Source organism: Argopecten irradians, chromosome 9 (assembly GCF_041381155.1).
Source record: "Argopecten irradians isolate NY chromosome 9, Ai_NY, whole genome shotgun sequence".
Lineage (NCBI taxonomy): Eukaryota > Metazoa > Mollusca > Bivalvia > Pectinida > Pectinidae > Argopecten > Argopecten irradians.
The window spans coordinates 28711417-28730861 of record NC_091142.1 but is presented as its reverse complement, the minus strand read 5'-3'; the positions used below and the strand labels follow the sequence as shown (position 1 = coordinate 28730861).

General features: G+C 33.5%; 1 protein-coding gene across 1 annotated transcript; it reads left to right on the top strand.

Moving 5' to 3' along the window:
* Positions 1 to 2184, top strand: LOC138331988 (uncharacterized). The gene is made up of 2 exons (XM_069279898.1): positions 1 to 286; positions 1618 to 2184. Exons 1-2 carry the CDS (start codon positions 16 to 18, stop codon positions 1890 to 1892), a joined length of 546 nt encoding a protein of 181 aa, XP_069135999.1. The 5' UTR covers positions 1 to 15; the 3' UTR covers positions 1893 to 2184.
* The last annotated feature ends 17261 nt before the right edge of the window (positions 2185 to 19445 follow it).

Genomic DNA, 19445 nt, shown 5'->3' with positions numbered 1-19445 from the left:
TAAACTAGGTCAGGTATGAAGTGGTTCAAGTATGAAGGAGGCTATGGTTGTGTCGTCTGCTTTAAAAATGTGTTGAGTGTGATGGTTAGTGAAGGATTATGGGATGATATACGAACCAACGAGATGCTATACCTTTCACTAATAGAAAGAAGATGTCGAACCAATCAAAACATTCAGCATTGCGTCCATGGATGTAGCTTTACAGGTTACGGTTGCTACCAACTTTCACTCAGAGACAAACACTGGACAAACATATCATTATTTTGCCCTCTCGACAAAATCGCAGGTAACTATATTTTACTGGCTTATTTTTTGTTTGTTTTGTTTAATCAATTACACAATTACATTTATATATAAATATAAATATTGATGTAGGAATGTGCAACTCTATAAATTATGTATGTTAAACTGAAGGGCGTGTAATGGAATGTAGTATAATCTGAAAGATTTTTTTTATAGTTTATATATATATTTATTGTCTGTCGATCAATTTTAACTTTGTAAATCATTTCATCAAATTGATAGGCCTGCATTTTGATAATAATTTACATCGCTCATTAATTATGTTTTAAATCAAGTGATATATCCATTTTTCGAATATCGTTATGGTAATATCACATAATGATTAAACCAAATATATACTCTATTACTGTTTGGGGTTAGTATTTGCAGCGTGAATATATCAGCTTTTGTATATATGTACCAGCATCATGTGTTTTAACAAGGATTCATAAATCCTTGGTGTTGCATCCCTTGACTGTGTGGATATACAGCACCGGAAAATAAAACACCCTGATCTGTTAGGTAACGTCTATAAATGGCAATCAAAATTACTTAATTTAATCTTACATAAGAATTGGAATTACAATCTATACTGACTTAAATAAAGGGTAAAGTTTATTAATAGTACTTTGATGATAGCACAATTATGTTTAAATAATGCTTGCTTCAGCATCGATTCTTTACTGAGTATATTGTGCTTACTTTAAATTAATTTTGAATACATGTATTACTTTAATTACTTAAAGCAACACACATTTCTTACTTACGAGCAGGTGATATTGACTAATGTTTCAGTAAATTTCACTTTAACGATTTTAATGATAAACTGTTGTAATATACTTTTTGTAGTTGTATTAAGGATAAACATACGATATATAAATACCTATTGCATCAATATACAGTACACACTCGTTAAATGTTGATTGAACATTAATAGTTAACGAGTTACTATTCTATTATAACCATTTCATTTTCTATGGTTTTATTTATAATAAAAATATAATTCCATCAAAATATAGCGTGATGACAAACAAAAAAGTGAAGTTATTGATGAGAGAACTGCAAGAGTGTTACAAGTGGTATTTGATAATGAACCCGGGTATTCAGTGCAATACACTTATGTTGTCTATTACATGACTAGCCATGCATTACAGCTGCCTATCTTATAATGTCGTCAAAACGATGAAATTAAGGAATGCTAATTATCGGAAAGTTAAAATTGTTTTTCAAATTCTCGTTACTCTTTTTGGAATCAAGAAAAAATGTATGATATTCTGCTCTTATTTATTCTTAGTCTTTGCTAATAATTTTATTGAATAAATTCGTATTTTTCAGAAATCATGACTGATAGAAAAGCTGTCATCAAAAATGCCGACATGGCAGAGGATATGCAGCAAGATGCAGTTGACTGTGCAACAACAGCTCTAGAGAAATACAACATTGAGAAGGACATCGCCGCCTACATCAAGAAAGAGTTCGACAAAAAGTACAACCCAACTTGGCATTGCATTGTTGGACGTAACTTTGGAAGCTACGTAACACACGAAACCAAGCATTTTATCTACTTCTACCTTGGACAAGTTGCCATTCTGCTCTTCAAATCCGGATAAACATTTTACTATCAGAAGACTTCAACACGTGCTAATACATACTGCCTCCAAGACGATGGAAGATTCTGGATCTGGTTCAGATGAATTCCACACTATTTTTCTTACTGTGAAGAGAGATGGGAACTATAGATATGACTTGTGTTATGAACACAACTTATACTCGGGATCAAACGTTGTTTGTGCCATGTGTTATCTATTTTATTGCTTTGATATTACACAATATTTGCCGTTTAATTTTACCAGGGCCTAACTGTTAAAGATCTGTTGAATTATACCTTTTACACAATGAAAACATGTTTTCTCGTTTTTCTTGACATTATTTATATCTATTTTTTTTTAAATATCCAGCTCAATAAATATACCACATGCATGTTGATATTGTAGACCTTTTTATTTTCGAAACGACTGATTTTTTTATTAATTGTGATTAGAACTTATTCGCGGTGATGGATTTTCACGAATTTTATTTTATAATTTCCAATTAACGTAAATGAAAGTGAAAACGCGAAAATCAGTGACATTCGATAATAAGTTGCTTTACATCAATACATTACTAAAATGGGATCTATTGCCTACCATTACGTATATGGTGCAGCCAAAGGTTTGTTCTCCACATTTGTGTATTACATATAAAGATATATTTAATGGAAAATGTGACAGAGCTTTATCTGTTTTCGAGGATTATACAAAAGTCACGAGTTAGAACTTGAAATGTTGACTGTGCTATGCATCTAGGTGTCCTTCAGAAATAAGAATTATAAAACAATACTGTGATCGGACATACACCAAATTGTCGCCTTACCAAAATTGGTACTCTTCTTGAATAGCTCAATTGCTTGTAGATATTTTCAACTCATTTAGTTATGCCACCAAAGATATTCATCGCCTGATATTAAAAATGACTTTGAAATTCATTACTTGATCCAAAAGATGTGAATACTCCTGATCAGCACGAAGATCTTGCGACAAACACTACTGGTGTAATCAATAATAGAAAATATCAAACATCATTTTTACATGACAACAAGAGTCACGTTGTCGTCATCTTGATTCCAATATTATATGTATTGGTATCAACTTTGTTAGCCAAGTGTATTCAGTACGATACTTTCTCTGAAACCCTTGAGCCTTGGCGGATCCCACGTCAAAAAAAATCTCTTTTCAATTCATATTCGATGTGACTATGTTCAGTCGACCAATGAAAATGCGGTTTTCATATCTCAACAAAACTAAACCAAAGTGATAGCAATGACCATTATGCTATGTATGTCAACAATAGCTCCAAGTGAAGTCATATTTACTATTAATTTTAGTCAATTATTAAATGTTTTAAACCAGCTAAATGATCATTGGATACAATATCATCAGAACTCATCAGTCCAACATTATTGGAAAGCCATTATTGGCTTATATGAAAATATAGTAATATTTACATAAATAGTTAAAAGTTATACGTGTGATTGCGTTTGCATGTGTCTATAAAATAGTCCATTTCGTAGTTTCTAGTATGATACATAAATCAATAGTTGACGTGGTTCTTAAGATGTTAATATTCTCTGCGTTTACCATATCACTGGGCAGGGTATTCCATGACTCAATGATTCTGTTACTAAAAGCATTTTTGATGTATTAAGACAAAATGATTTCTTGAACAGCTTTTTGCCATGTCCCCTTGTTCCGGTATGCCTAATTGGGGTGTACATATTTTCGCTGATGATAATGTCTCTTTTCTTGATGACTTTATAGGTTTCCAATATATCTGTCCTTAATCGGCTGTATTCCAGTGTTGGAATTCCCAAAGCCCTTATCCTGTTCGGAGATGAAAGGTTTTCGAGGTTTGTTAGTCTTTTGGTTCCTCTTCTCTATACATTTTCTATTGCTTTGATTGTCTTTCTTCAACCGTGAAGACCATATCACAGAACAATATTCTAAATGAGGTCTGACAAGAGTTTTGTGGAGTGTAGTAAGGGTTTGATTTTCGAGATACACGAAAGTTCTGAAAATAGTTCCCAATATGCTGTTGGCTTTTGCTACAGATTTGATTACTTGACCAGTGAACTTCAATTTTTTGTCCACTAATACTCAAAGATCATTTTCAGTACTGATTTTCTCCAAAGGTATCCTTTTTCTACCATCTTTTATACTGCATTGGTTGATTATGGGAAGGTTACCTATTTCCATGTGCTTACATTTTTATTTATTAATTTTCATGAGTCATTTATCTGTCCATTCTGTGATCTTGTCAATGTTCAGTTGGAGTTCTTGTACATTGTTGATTTTGGAATATAGTTTGGTATCGTCAGCAAAGAGTTTAACCACACAGTAATATCATTGACGTATATCAGAAAAAGAATGGGTCCGAGGACACTCCCTTGTATTCTCCAAACAAATTGGGAAAGCAAATACGTGCGTGGTTTCTGTTTCACAAACTAAAGTTAATTAAACAAATAATGCAAACATCTCGTGACGAAATTGGACACTGAAGCATTAGACACAAATAATTGTGAAAAAGAATATCTTTTAATATTAAATTATGACCTATGAATCCAATTAACATTTACGTATATATACTGGTAAAGTAAATAGCGGAACTGGTTGACATACAAGGATATTTTTAGCGCGTGTTGATATACATGTATGACATATTGTTTCGACGAACGCCATTTTCAACTGAACCTGTGGAAAGTTAAGTTTATATGGTGTTGCAATATTGTGTTGCAATAATTTCTCATGAAAATGCTAGAAAATAACCCCCTGGAAAATCAATGGAAACGTATATACAAAAACTTATCAACCTTGACAGAAATATTGGACCTTTTGTCAGCCTTTCCAGAAAAATGGTCCCACTTAAATATAAAATCGATGAAAAAATAAAGTCGTTGAAGATATGCATGTATAGAAAATTTTCTGAAAATTTCACACACATATCTCTATCAGAATTCGAATAACGACATGTGAAATTTTACTATCTCTTATTTTCGTTACGGATGTTAGGAAATATATCCACTAAGCATAAGCAAAATGTTTTTACGTGAAAATTCGTTTAGTTATATGTATACATGTTATGGAATAATCACCTGATAATACATTGGGTATAATTTCCCTTTGGTAATTAATAACAGCAACAAGTGTTAAATATTATGTGATATTACAAATTTGCCATACTTTATAAGTATCAAGCAACACAACGGCGACAAACCTCTATCTAGCGTATCGATTTGAATTGAAAATGAGCCTCGACTAAAACTAGAAAGTATATTCAAACTTTCAACCGATTCGAGGATTAAGTTTTTAATTGATACATCATTCAAACCTGCTTATGCTGTGATACGGAAGTTAGAAATCTTTTATGAATCACTAATTCCACATCCAAAATTTACAGAAATTATTATCTCTGTGAAGAGATTTATTCACATTTGGCAAGTTGAGTATTTGGGCATACGAAGAGATAGGCAGGTATATTATTCTAGTTACTCTATCATCATATGTCAGTATATAACGCACCTTGTGTTCCTTCCCTTCCCGTCCATCATATTTTCCTAAATCGCTTCTTCATGTTAACAAAAAATCATCCACTAAATCTATTGGTGATGTTCAAAACCACGCATTAGACAGGAAAAACGATTCTTCTGTTTGTTCATCTTTGTCCATAGCACTTAGTTACGGATGTAAGGCGTTACGGAGTTTAGAAAAACTTTGAGAATCATCCGAGATATTTCTGATCAAGAGTTTTGTTTTTGATAAATTGTTATGATTTTGTTCCTTTATCATAACGTGTTTCGAAAATGTGAGCAATAGATACAAATATATTTTAACTGCCCTACTACATAAGCAATGCGACATCGAAAAAAAAAGCAATTTTCAAGTTTATTCTAAATACAATGTAAGCAACGCATGCAAGAGAAGGTTGGCGGAAATAACTCCATTCCTGTATTGCCATGCAGCCTAAGACCGTCGTCTAACATTTGATTGTGAAATCGGCAAGCGACAATTGATAAAATTTTGAAAAAAGTGGGACCATTTTTTCTGGAATTGCTGAACTACAAATTTTGTTTGCAAACTATGAGAATCGTCGTAGCAGATTCTCACAAAAGATTGCCTAAAAAATTTATTTCACAACCCTATAAAATTACAAAAACAATAGTGATATCAATTTATATACAAAAATCGTAATATTTTATTAAATGAAACAGGTTTAAAACGTGCGTTTCCATTGATTTTTCAAGGGGTTATTTTACCAAATCAAAACGCAGCGACGATGTCTATATTGTGACGTCACATCGTGTAATTCGTCATTCTCGGATTTTATCTTCATATTGGAATTGAAGGTATTTTTTCTAATTTTCATAGCGGCTATGAATAGCAGAAGCTATCTTCATATCCCGTGAGGCGCGTTAGCGCTCTTTGCAAATGTAGATAGCTTCTGCTATTCAAAGTCGTTATGAAAATTAGAAATATACATTCATTCCATATATTTACTTTAGAAAGATTTATGAAAATAAAAATTATTGAAATGTTATTACATTATAATAAAAATTATGACACCCAAAAACGAGATTAATGGAACAGCTGGATGACAAAGTCGTTCCAAAACGTCGCGTTTTTTCAAGCTTCCGCCATCCGGTCGACCTTTTTTTTCAAATGACAAACGATAAACAAGAAATATAGTTATAGAGAATACATGGTTAGTATCTTACAATACAAGGTTTATTTTGGTGCGAGACTTAGGAAAGCCGAGATGACGAGGCTTTGCCGAGTCATCTCGGCTTTCCGTGTCGAGCACCAAAATAAAACTTGTATTGTAAGATATTAACCGTGTATTCTGTTTATCCTGCAACCATTATGACATTCAAAAGGAAAGCAAATTACGATGGCCGACAGCGGCCGTCACCTCGTACACGCATATTAAAATCAAAGTACTGAAAGTACTGAAGGAGGCGTAGCTCAGATTCTAGACAGGGTAATGATATATTGAAATATTAAAGATAGATCATAATAGAGGTAATAGTACATGTTCAGGTTATTTTCAATCAATATTGATTGAAATAAAAGATTGAAAATTCCGTGCTTTCGCAGAATGACTGTTGTTTATTATAGGATAATGTGGATCAAATATTTGGAAATTGGTTAAATAATGGGAATGTTTAATCTTATAAGGTTGTCAAAAATAAATGCTCCAAAGATCTTGAAAATATTGTATGAGAAATAAATATGAACAATGAATAATGATATATAGAATAAAAATGATGCAAGACTAATGTTTATTCTTTTTGAAAGTTTGTGTTGGTTTTTACATGTTTTAAATTTCAATCATAGTTTGAACTTTTTACCATCTGGGCAAATTGTATGAAAGTGGTGGTTATGCTCCTGCTGAGCTCAGCATATACTGGCAAGTAGAACGACTGGCTGCCTCATTGTCAGTTTAATGTGACCAGGTGTGTTGGGTGTCTTCAGCTGTATGTTCCAATGATATCATTATACATGTAGCACAATGAAAGGGCAAGAGTTCCACTATATAAGAAGACCCAACAAATACAGCACAGTCTGTGCATGCTACACACATCATACATTGGAGGCCGCCCATGCCATTAATTAACCCAACAATCAAATATTGCCAAATCCAGTATCAATCTGTCAATGTTAAGGATGTACACATCTGAGAAGTCAAAATTTTCTTGTATTAAACTTTTTTTCTCATATAGATTTTTGGAAATACAAGAAAATAGAAGAAAAAACATATGTCGGTGTGCTTGTTTTTGAGCTATTGTCACTCAAAGATACCAAGTTGACAAAATCTTAGATTTTTTGGATTTTTGCCGTTTTGACCATATACACAAGAGTTTAAAGCCATAATTTCCTTATGAGATGTTTGATATGTATGGAAGTTTGAAGAATTTATTTTCCTGTAGTCTTCTTTAAAAATATACAAGTTTTAATTAATAAGACTCATATTTTTTCTCAGAATAACAACAATTGCTACCCCTACCCCTTAATTTTGAGCTAAAAACACACCATTTTCAGCCTTTTTTGCCAAATTTAACACTTTATAGAAACATTTATGGTATTACACTTTTGTTAATATTTTGCATATCAATAGGGAATGGGTTGTTCTTTCTTAATTAGGCAGAAAAATGGGGGGTCAGTGTGCTTACTTTTTTGCCCCATTTGAATATGTGTTATTTTTCAGTATTTTAGAGTAAAAAATAAAGGTGCTCAAATTACCATTAAATGTAAAAATAAAGTGACAAAAGCGTATCACTTCACGCAGTAATGCTCAATATTTTAATAACCACGAACCTAGTAAAGATTAACAGCAAAAATTAGCTCGATACAGCTAAAAAAAGCTGGTGCATTGATGATTTAAGTAAAAACAATTTCAGTAAAACATGGTTAAACTATGGCTCTGCTCAAAGAGGAAAAAGACACAATTTCAAAATTGCCGCCAAATGGGCCATTTCTTAAAATCCCTGTATAAAAAAATCTACTGAAAATAGAAATGTAATTTTTTGACAAAAATTTGCATCTGGCAACTTGCTACAGATATTGATAAAATATATTTGAAAATCTCATAACTTCTTTGATCTTTGTCGAAACGAGACTTCAACGGGACTGAAACCTCAGAAGAATACATCCTTAACAACAGTGTAAGGTGAAGTTGAAATCAATGTCCAACAATTTTCTCTCAAGGGATATTCCATTAAAACATCTAACCCAACTCAAGACATTAGGTATAAACATTGATACCCCTGATTTAAATTTACAGAAGTTAAAACTGGATTGGAATATTACATTTTGTTGCAATGAAAGTACTAGTTAATATCTTAAAGGAATATCCCTTTGTATAGAATATACAACATCTGCAAATAAAACAAGATATTGTCTTCACAGTTTTACAGATCAAGTGACTCTTTTAGACAGATAAAACTTTTAATTATCATATAACATTCAAGCATACCATGTATCTACATCAACTATTAAGTGAACACAACTGCAGATAAACAAGTGATTGTCTTCACAGATTTACAGGTAAAGTGACTCAAGTCGGATAAGCTTTTAACTAATCATATGTCATTCAAGCATACCATGTATCTACATCAACTCTCAAGTGAACACATCAGCAGATAACCCTTTACCACATGCAAACTAGTAGACTTCATCATCTTCTATGAGGAAAGTATACAATGTTCAACACGAACATTGTTGCAACATCTGTCAAGTGTATGCACCATCTCAATGGCACTTTGTGAAGTTTTCAGTCTGGATTGATAATACTTTTTTAAAGTTGCATTTATTTACTTTTATGTTCACTTTTGAGCAATGTTTTGTTAATAATGTTGTTTCAGAATGAATCAAACTACACAGTGATGCTATCATTTCCAAATATAATTCGACATGAGGACTTCAAAAATTAATAAAAACGTTTACATGTCAGAAAATGGGCGATTTTCTCTGTCGGAAATACTAAAAAAAATGCCGATTTTTTATAACTTAAAAAACAATATATGCACAAATTACCTGAAATATCGTAAACAAGATGGCGGTCACTATGATCAGTCGACAGTGAACCAGCTCCGATAATTTTTGGTCATATACTTGGAAAATACATGGACAAAATACGGTCATGGTTTTAATGATGTGACAATATATGCACCATTGGATTTTGGAAATTCGGATAATATTACAGACCAACCTTGAAATGCTGATATAGATACACCAATATTTGTATTAACTTGTAGTGGTATACCCACAATGATCACTATTTTTTTCATTGCTTGTCTTATGAAATCATTAATTGTTTATTATGTTATTTCAACTTGTTTGTGTTAACACCTTTTTGCAACTGGAAACTAATGATCATACTAATTAACAATATTTTATTAAATCACATACTGGTTTGCCCAATAATATGTATGTATATATGATTACATGTATGAATAAAAGAGAAACCCTCTGACCTATTTTAAATTTGTTGATCTATATTTGTTCTCAATTTTATGCACAACGATTTAAAAAAAGTATGATGTCATAATTAACAAATAGGTGACATAACATCAATAATATAAATGATTACATGTATGAATACAAGAGAAACCCTTTCAATTAATGTAAAATGCTCTATATTTGTATTTGTATAAATGAGTTTGGAGAATAAATGGAGCAAATCAAATGTGATTAAATGAAAGGAGTGAAAGAGACCTCCTGTAAGAGGCTATATGTTGTAAGAGGGATGAACCCATGGTCCCAACGTTAACCCTGGCATCCCTCTAATTTGCTGGGGAATAAAATCAATTTTGAAAATAAAAAAAAAATATGAAATATCGTAAACAAACTAATTAATGTCTGTATCGTGGCTCCATCAATATATTTGCTCTGTGAAACACTGTTATTTTTGCTTTGTCCGTGCCGGTTCAACGCCCGTTCACCGCTTCTTTCACTTTCTATCGTTCCGATCACGAGCAACTTAGTGTGTTTATTGTAGGATGTTAGTACATTATTTGCCGTTGAAAAATGCACGAAAATAATCTTATCAACTTTAAATGAAGTATATTAAAAGTTTATTGAAGTTTTTACAACAAGATTTTAACAAAAATTATCAACACTCACGGCTGTAAACTCGCCAGCCATTCCAGGACCAACACGGCGTCAGGTTCAGGTAATAGCGATAGTACGGGACGTCGCCTTTCTTCATGAACGTCAGATTTTCGTTCGGTAAAATTGAATAAAACTTCGTCTAAATCATTGTCAGATTATATCCTTTTAGGCCTGTGATATTTAAATATCGTGACATCGCACTTATAATTACAAATATAAGAAGCCATGATGGCGTCCCCGGTAACATGAGTGAAGCAGTGAACACGTGTGTGATTTTCTCGGTTAATTAAATCCAAGTTTTATATAGTAACACTATGCATGGTATAGCGTCGGCAGAGTTTATAACAGTTGTCTCCCTTTGTACGGACTGTTCTTGTTGACATGTTCGTCAGTTTGGGGAATTCTAGTTCGTTTGGGGATTTAGTTCATTTTTATCAAATCGATCAAATACCCGTAATTGAAAAGGCATTTATTGTCAGTTGGATTATTTTTACTTACAAACAAGTTTATATGCAATTACTGTTAGATTCGCGGTTTGCAAGTTAGTCTGTATCGATATTGAGACACACTTTCGGTGAGAATAATTAATGCCTTATTGTAACATTGGAAATAAGTCTGAATTAATTAAGTGGGAAATTATAATGTGACTGAAACATGAATGTGACATGTGATAAACGAAGAGCCTCTGAAAGTTAGTATAGACTGCTGTACAATACTACGTTGCAATATACACAGTGTAAAGTTATCTCCCGTAGTTCCAGAAACTGTCGATAGGATTACCAAGGTATATGTATAGTGTTCCGGTGACCATTGAAAACCAAAGTGATTCCATAATGGCAGGCGTGTATTACACACGCCTCCATAAATCTATAAATACGTCATTGTCTCAATCAGAAGTGTTGCTACAAACGGCGACGCCATTTTTTCCTTTATGGGCTGATAAAGTAAATTGTTAAGCCAATGAAAATACTTGTTACAAGCAAAAATTGAATTATTAGTGAAAGTTACAAAAGATTAACATTATATCTCCATTGCTGTATCATGTATATTTATAAAATAAGGTTATAGAAAAATGTGTAGATATCTACATATGATTTGTCACGGTACGCATTTTTCATGTACACATTTTTCTAATTCACGTGTACGAGTTGTCATGGTACACATTTTTCAGGTACACATTTTTCTAATATGCGTGTACGGGGTGACGGCCGCTGTCGGCCATCGTAGCAAATTGCCAGTTATTTACTTTTTTCGCTCGAAGCGAGACGCTTCTATGATGCACAGGAAAAGATTCATTCACTAAACCGAATGAGAGTAGGACCTATACTCCTTTTTACTGCCGTGGAAAATATATAAGCGCATTCGCAAACAGTACTAGTATTTCTATTCAGTGTGTAATATCCCCATCCTCGATACTCCAGGGGTTCCGATCACTTACGATCTCTACACCCCTGGACTATCTCATAGTAAAACTGGAGGCAACAGAATAGAACAGGTAACTTTGTCATTTGATGTACATCAAAAGAGCCGTATAACGGTACACTGTGGTTAACTCTGTGGCTTTGATGTTAGGCGTTGCTCTCTCTGTAGTCTTCAAATGAAATATTTGCTAGCCTGTGATTGGTCAAATGTTTTCCGCTGAGCTGCCTTCAATTTCACTATGAGAGAGTCCAGGGGTGTAGAGATCGTAAGTGATCGGAAGCCCTGGAGTATCGAGGATGTAATATCCCCGAAACAATGCAAAAATACTGAAAAAAACATAATTACCCATCAAAGAGTTACTTTACAGTACATACCTTTATCATGAGCCAAGAAAAAGACGACACCGCCATACGAGATTTTCGATATCGTAAAAATGACGTCATTCCGGTGAATGTGACGTCACTTTTTAGCGGGACTGAATGACGTTTCATTCACCGTAAGGTTAAAGTTCGGAGTCAAGTAAGAAAATGTTCCGTCAGATGTGGAACAAATTCACGTGATCGTATTGACAATCGACACTGTTTCTGTATCGATAAACTAAGTTGGAGCAGATCTGTTTATTTCCCAATTGAACTCGAGTGCAGAACGTGCGTATGGATACATGTAAACATTGACGGACTTCCTTTTACATTCCACAAATCAAGTGTCAATGTTTACAAATAACACATGTACGAGACAATCGGAGACACACAATAAAACACATTTATTTTTTAAATGTATTATTGACGCGTTTACCAATTTACCTCGTGCTCCCTTAGGTTTGTCATCTCATAAACTAAGCAAAGTAAGAGGTTACGGTGACCGCCTTATATCTCTACGGCCCAATAGTCCAACGGCCCGTTAGTTCGAAGGCCTATTAGACATTTCCACCAACTGAGCGGATGTGAGAATGAGCTGTGAATTTGAACTCTGACGGGGGTCGTCTCAAAAGTTAATCGTGTGATATAAAGTTTGATAGATGTCTGTATGTGTGCTATCCCAACCTCGTTTCAATTGTTAAAACTGATACGTTTCACATGTATTGACAAATCATCAATGTAAATTTATACGTTATAGTGTAATAATATAATAGGGCCACGTCAGTTTATTTGTCCGTTTACTTACACAATTTATGAATCAATCTACGGTAGTCAGAAGATGTAATACAAATTAAATTTAAGAAAAAAACATACACACACATTTACACGGATACGTAACTAACGTGACAAACCAAAAATCAATCTTACTTCTACTTTTATTTTACTTCTATGTCAATAAATTGAAGAGAAGTTGTCGCCGTACAGCAGGAGCAACACATATCTCAACAATGGGGGATATCTCAGTTAGGCATAAATTCTGTGAATTTACTTACTTTTACGATAAACAAATTGAGATGTGGCGCAGTGATATCTTATCCAATAATTCAATTTGGCCAATGACTGCCGCTTTTAAAATTCCCCGCGAAACCATTTTGTATACCTGACGTTATAATTGACATACAGTTCTCTCGGGCTATGGAAAAATAACCTCAAAGATCTAAGCAATAGAAATGAGCGTAACAAATGAAATTAAATCATTCAAGGGTATTCCATGGTTGCTAAAGGAAAGATTAATAAAATCTGTTGCCTATAAGTGATCAGCTAATGCCTCGACTGGATTTTCTTTTTTTATTAATATGATATCAATTTTATCTATTTTTCTATCTCGCCCTGGGATAAAAAAAAAATTATGACGTCGCGACACAACTATCCCAACGTAGCGGTAACAGTTGCATTACGTCTCGACACAAATTCAATGACGTCACAATGACGACGACGATTTATTCAGGTCACGTTATGACATCATTGCTTGCATTGCTGACCCGTTCCTATTAGAGACAACGACGTAGCGCACAAGGCGCACAAGGTAAAAGAAAAAGTATCGTTCACCCTCTTTTGTGTAGGCCTACGACAGGAAACCTCAACTCTGCAAAGCACTCAGTGTACAGCCTCGTGTTTGACAACTTACGATTATCTTACCCCCCCCCCCTCCCCCGGATTACATTTTCCTGTGTCACCCCAAAGAGTGTGATCATACTGGTATTATCAACTGTACTCATAATTTATATGTATATTGTGGTGTGACAAGTCCAAATTGTGCATTGTCCGTGATAAAATAAATCGGTTATCTGTTTTATATTCATTTTGTTAAAATGCATTATATAAAAAATAATATATTTCGTCCCCAACAGATGTGCTTTGAACTAGGGACCCTCGTGTCACTGAACGGCTGGCTAACCGACTGAGCTAAGCGCGCTTTTAAAAGCTGACAACAACATTACATAATATAGTTTCAAAAGCATAAGAATAACAAATAACATTTTGAGATGATCCCCGTCAGAGTTCACATTCACAGCTCATTCTCACATCCGCTCAGTTCGTGGAAATGTCTATTAGTCCTAAGGCCCGTTGGTCCGAATGCCATATAGTCCGAAGGCCCGATAGTCCGAAAACAGTTAATATAATTGGGATTTATATGCGAACAGTACTTGAATGAAACAAAGGTTTATTACAGTTTTCGATGCAAAAGATTTGTTGTAAACTTGCTAAGGTATACTTACATGTATGTGACTATAGAATTGATACGGAAAATGATATGAAACAACGAAATGTATCGTATTTTCAAAAAGAGCATAATCTTGAAATACATAAACGATTCTGATATTAAAGAGTACTATTTTTAATATGTACAATGCAATCCTGTTTAATATTTCACCCAAAAAATATCATTATGCGGACCATTTCCATCATTATGGGTAGAATAAACAATTCAAAGAATGGGGAAGCAAAAAAAAGTCGTTAAATACATGTACCCTTGACCATATATATTGTACAATATAACGAAGTTTACTGGTATAATAAAAGTCATTTTTCGGTAGGATTTGATTATATACATCATTTATCCAAGGAGCAATGTTAATCCTAATGCAATATAGTGTACAAAAGGCTAACAATCGGACATTTTAAAGCTTGCATGTTTGTAAGATAATCCACAGATTGTATGCTTGTGAGATATCCTATAAAATGTAAGATGTCATTTTTATTATTATTATTTTTTTTTTTATTTTGATGTAATTTTGAACTGGCATTGCTCCATGAAGAAATGACAACTTGCTGTCCATAGAAATTGTCAGATCAGCAGTGCCGAAAAATGTTTTCGTCAAAATACGTTAATTATAACAACTCTATAACTTGTAATATTTACTAATTTTCGGACTAACGGGCCTTCGGACTATTGGGCCGTAGGGATATAAGGGTGTCACTTACTCCTTAAGTATGTTGGGCAGTTGCAGGATAAAATCAAAGTACTGAAAGTACTAAATGGCTCGGTCTCGAGGATAGGAGGAATATATTTCTAAGGTCAATACTACTGTAGTTTTGTACAATAAGAAATAAATTTGGCTGGTGTTCCTTCCAGTTTGGACTTTTGAGGATTCCTTGGACACCAAGATGTAAAACAAGAGACACATACTAAAATTTTGAAAGCCCATTCTAATATTTCCTATGATGTTATATGTCAAATGATTGTATAACACCTTTAGCATTTTCCTTGTTAATTTGATGTTAATGAAAATATCCATTCTTAATGACTATTGTCATCAAGTTCCTGGGACCACAGTATCAGTTAACAAGTATTGTTTTGCAGCAGAGAAAGACGAGGCAAACTTTTCTATGTCAAAATGTCTTAAATATAGAATATGTCTGTCCTCTTGAAGACTTATCAATATCACCATGTGATTTTTGAATAAATTGGTCAATTGGTCTACTCTTAACAAGTTTTGTAATTATTCTTTTGTAAAACAGCAAGTTGATTGATATACATTGTATCCGAACTTCAATTCAAACCGGATAACTTGTTAGCTCACCATAGACCATGAAATTGTTTGTACACTTTCTTAACTTCAGGATTGTTTTACAAAATTACAAATGAATTTTTCTACATTTTTTTATTTTCAAATCCCCATACCTCTGATGAGTATAATAAAACTGTCATTACAAGTGAATCAAATATTTTCAGTTTAAGATGAACAGGAAGAGATACATTCCTTTATTTCTTATAAATAGCAAACACCGATTTAATTGTTTGTTCAGCAGGTTTTTTCCCTTTCTTTAAAAACGCTACCATTAACATTATTTTCTGTACCTAGATATGTAAACAATTCTTATAAATCTAATTCTGTATTCCATAACATCAACTGGTGTTGTTGTACCGATTTACGTCTTGAGAATATCACAATTTTTTTCTTTCTGATATTAAGTTCTAATTTCCATGTTATGCAATATTGTTAAAATTCATGTAACATTTGTTGTAGACCATCAGATATTTCTGATATCATAACAGTGTTATTGGCAAATAATATGATAAAAAGTTTGGGATATATTCCAATATCATATACCGTAAAAACTGGTATAATTTGCGCAGGTACTTTTGTTTGTTTTCTTTTATTGGCCACCGTAACCTGAAACTGAAATATCTAGCAGATGTCCAAAACATCGGCGGTCTGGTGCGCCGTACTCCGTGCACATGTCAATGTTTTAAGATATTACACATGAATAGTAATCAGGAATATTTGAAAAGAGTAGAATATATTTACTTAAATTGGCACAATAAGTAATTAGTGTGTTTGAGATCATTAACAATCAACAGCAATCAGCTAGCGGATACGTAGTTTAGCTTGCACAGTGTGCATAATTTGTCAAGATTTGTAAGACAAAATATTCTTTTCCACCAGGTAAGATTCTAAGTCATAAAGGTAGATTGAAAATAGGAAGGGAGATAAAATAACCAGATAAATATTTGTAGCGGGATCAGACTGGGTTGATTATCGGTGATCAGGTAGCTCAGTCGGAAGAGCTACATTTTCTTCTCTCCTACCAACGGTTGTGGTGTTTGAAAGGGTCTCGTATGTATTCAAAAAAGGAGGGAGGAGTGTAGCGGGACTGGACTGGGTCGATTATCGATGACCAGGTAGTTCAGTAGGTAGAGCACTCAGCTAGTGTTCGGGATCGAATCCCGGTCTTGTCGCTACATTTTCTCCTCCCGTTACATATGGTACCATACTCTGCATGTAGATATTCAAGGTAAATCAACAATGTTCGCTGATCTTGCAGAATTGCCTTACTAGTGTTATAATGAATGTAGTAAATGTATGTCTCATTGGTGTGATTGATGTAAAGGCAGTTCATGTGGTGAGCGAAAAAACAAAGGTAAAATCAATACTTTCAGAGTGATCAGGGAACATTGATAGTCAAGGCGGGGAAAACATAAGACGACCTGCGTTATACAAATTAATGTTTAATTGATTTTCATTAAATTGTCTCGAAGGTGATGATTAGTGTGTTATGAACGATAATTAAGCTTAATATGTTTTTGACAAAAAATATAAACAGCTAATGTCATATTGTGTTTTAAATTTAAATAATCTTTTATTTATTCATTTCATTTCAAGCATGTACATGTCAAAGAATATAAACAAATATCAGGTATATGCTTAAATCATATTACAGTTAAATTCACAATAAGGAATTTGAAGATGATGATAGTAATTATTTTCGGATTGAAAATGATTACAATATTAAGCTTCCACAGTTGAAAATTACTTCTTTTTGTTCACACAATTCTTCTCCTAGACTGTTTCCAGTTGAAATGATACATGCATGCTGACATTCTGTAAAACATAAGGAAACAATAAATGTATTAACAGAGTAATTACTGAAATGACATTGTTCACACCCTAAGATGTAATCGCACTAAAAACAGTGATCATGTGGGCTTTTGTACGATTGCATTTGTAAGACTGTGCCAGGTGGTAGAGATTAGTTCCGCTCGAGTGATCACACAATGCAAGTGAGAGTCGGGAATATGTTTATGTAAGTTTTAATTGCTAATCTCTGATGCTTGTTGGTAAAATATAACTCAGGATAATTGCTAAACAATTAACAGTTTTCTCTACATTTTTACAAATTGAAACAGCTTTTTAAGTGCCTTTACGGAAGAATTATGAAAAAGAAATCGACATTTTCGTCGATCTAGTAGTTCAAAAAATATCACTTCGAGTTATATGAACATTCCATATATGATTTATGTCATTCGGCCAAAAATTTACTTCGTATTACCTAGTTTAATGAATATGCTGTATGTATATAATCAGAACGTCAAGCTCCTGTGGTGAAAATAACTAAAATGTTTTAAAAGTATGGTTTAGTGGTAATCTCTGAACGTGCTTTTACATGTGCTTATGAAATTATCGATAATTATGGATGTGGTAAATATTCATACCTTATTAACTGCCGTTAGTTTTAAGATTACGCCACTTTGGACATTTACAAAATGTTCACCGTCTGTCACGTGCTATTTTATCAGTAGATCAGGTTTGTCCAAAATTTTGTTAGAGTTATCTTTCTTCCGTTGTAGTAAGGCCATGTGCCATAACACAGCCGTGATAAATGCATCTCCATTTCGCCATGGAATGTATTTGCTCCGAGACAAATTTGATTCAAATTACAAAATTCATTATGGTATCAATTTTGATGTTCGAGGTGAAATATTGATTTCATTTTTTTTCCGTAGCAGAATAACCGTCTCTAATAGGGAGTAAACGTCTGGGGGGAACCAGCTTCGGAGCGAAGCATTTTTGGGACGAAACGTCTTCATTCATTGTAAACACCATTTTGGGGACGAAAAGTCTAGATACTTTGTAAACAATCAGGTGAAAATTTTCAAACAGAAGATCTTTTGGATAGTGTATATAGTAAGGATATGAAAGCCGTAATATACTATTACTATTTCAACGTTACAGATACGCTTATTTCAGTAACTTTCATATTCAAAATTTGCTATTTAAAATTCCCGGTAAAATCAAAGTTGTTGAATACACTGCCGCTAGGAGCGCTAGTATCTGCGAGCAATTTCTAAGCCAATCATATTGATGAAATTGACTGTAAGAGAATTTTGCAACCACGATCACATTGGCGAGGTGACCCTCCTAATTATGTACAGTAAACCTTGGTTGATTCTATATCAAGAAATATAAATTAAAATATTGCGGGCACTATTTTTTTTATTGGTATGAAAATGGAGTGATGTTTGAAAGCAGCTGATCGATGCACGAGAATCGTTAGTGTATTCATAGTGTTTTCAAAGGCAACTGTTTGTTTTCTCCAGTTGGTTGACTCATATATATATATAATAAATAAATGTTGAATATCCTCAAGTTGTGATTTAAATTTTAAAAAAAACCCAAAAACAAATCTGCGATCGATCTCTAACCTTTTCCCAGCTGCCGCTGTTCTTCAGGAGATGTTTATATATAGTGACGAAACACGCAGAAGGTAAATATAGAGATATGAAGAACAATCCGTCAATCAGAAAGTCGGATTTAGTATGAATGTCACAGGGTGAATGACAATGAGGAGACCACACCAATATAAAGTTATGGAAATAAAGAAAAATACTTAAAAA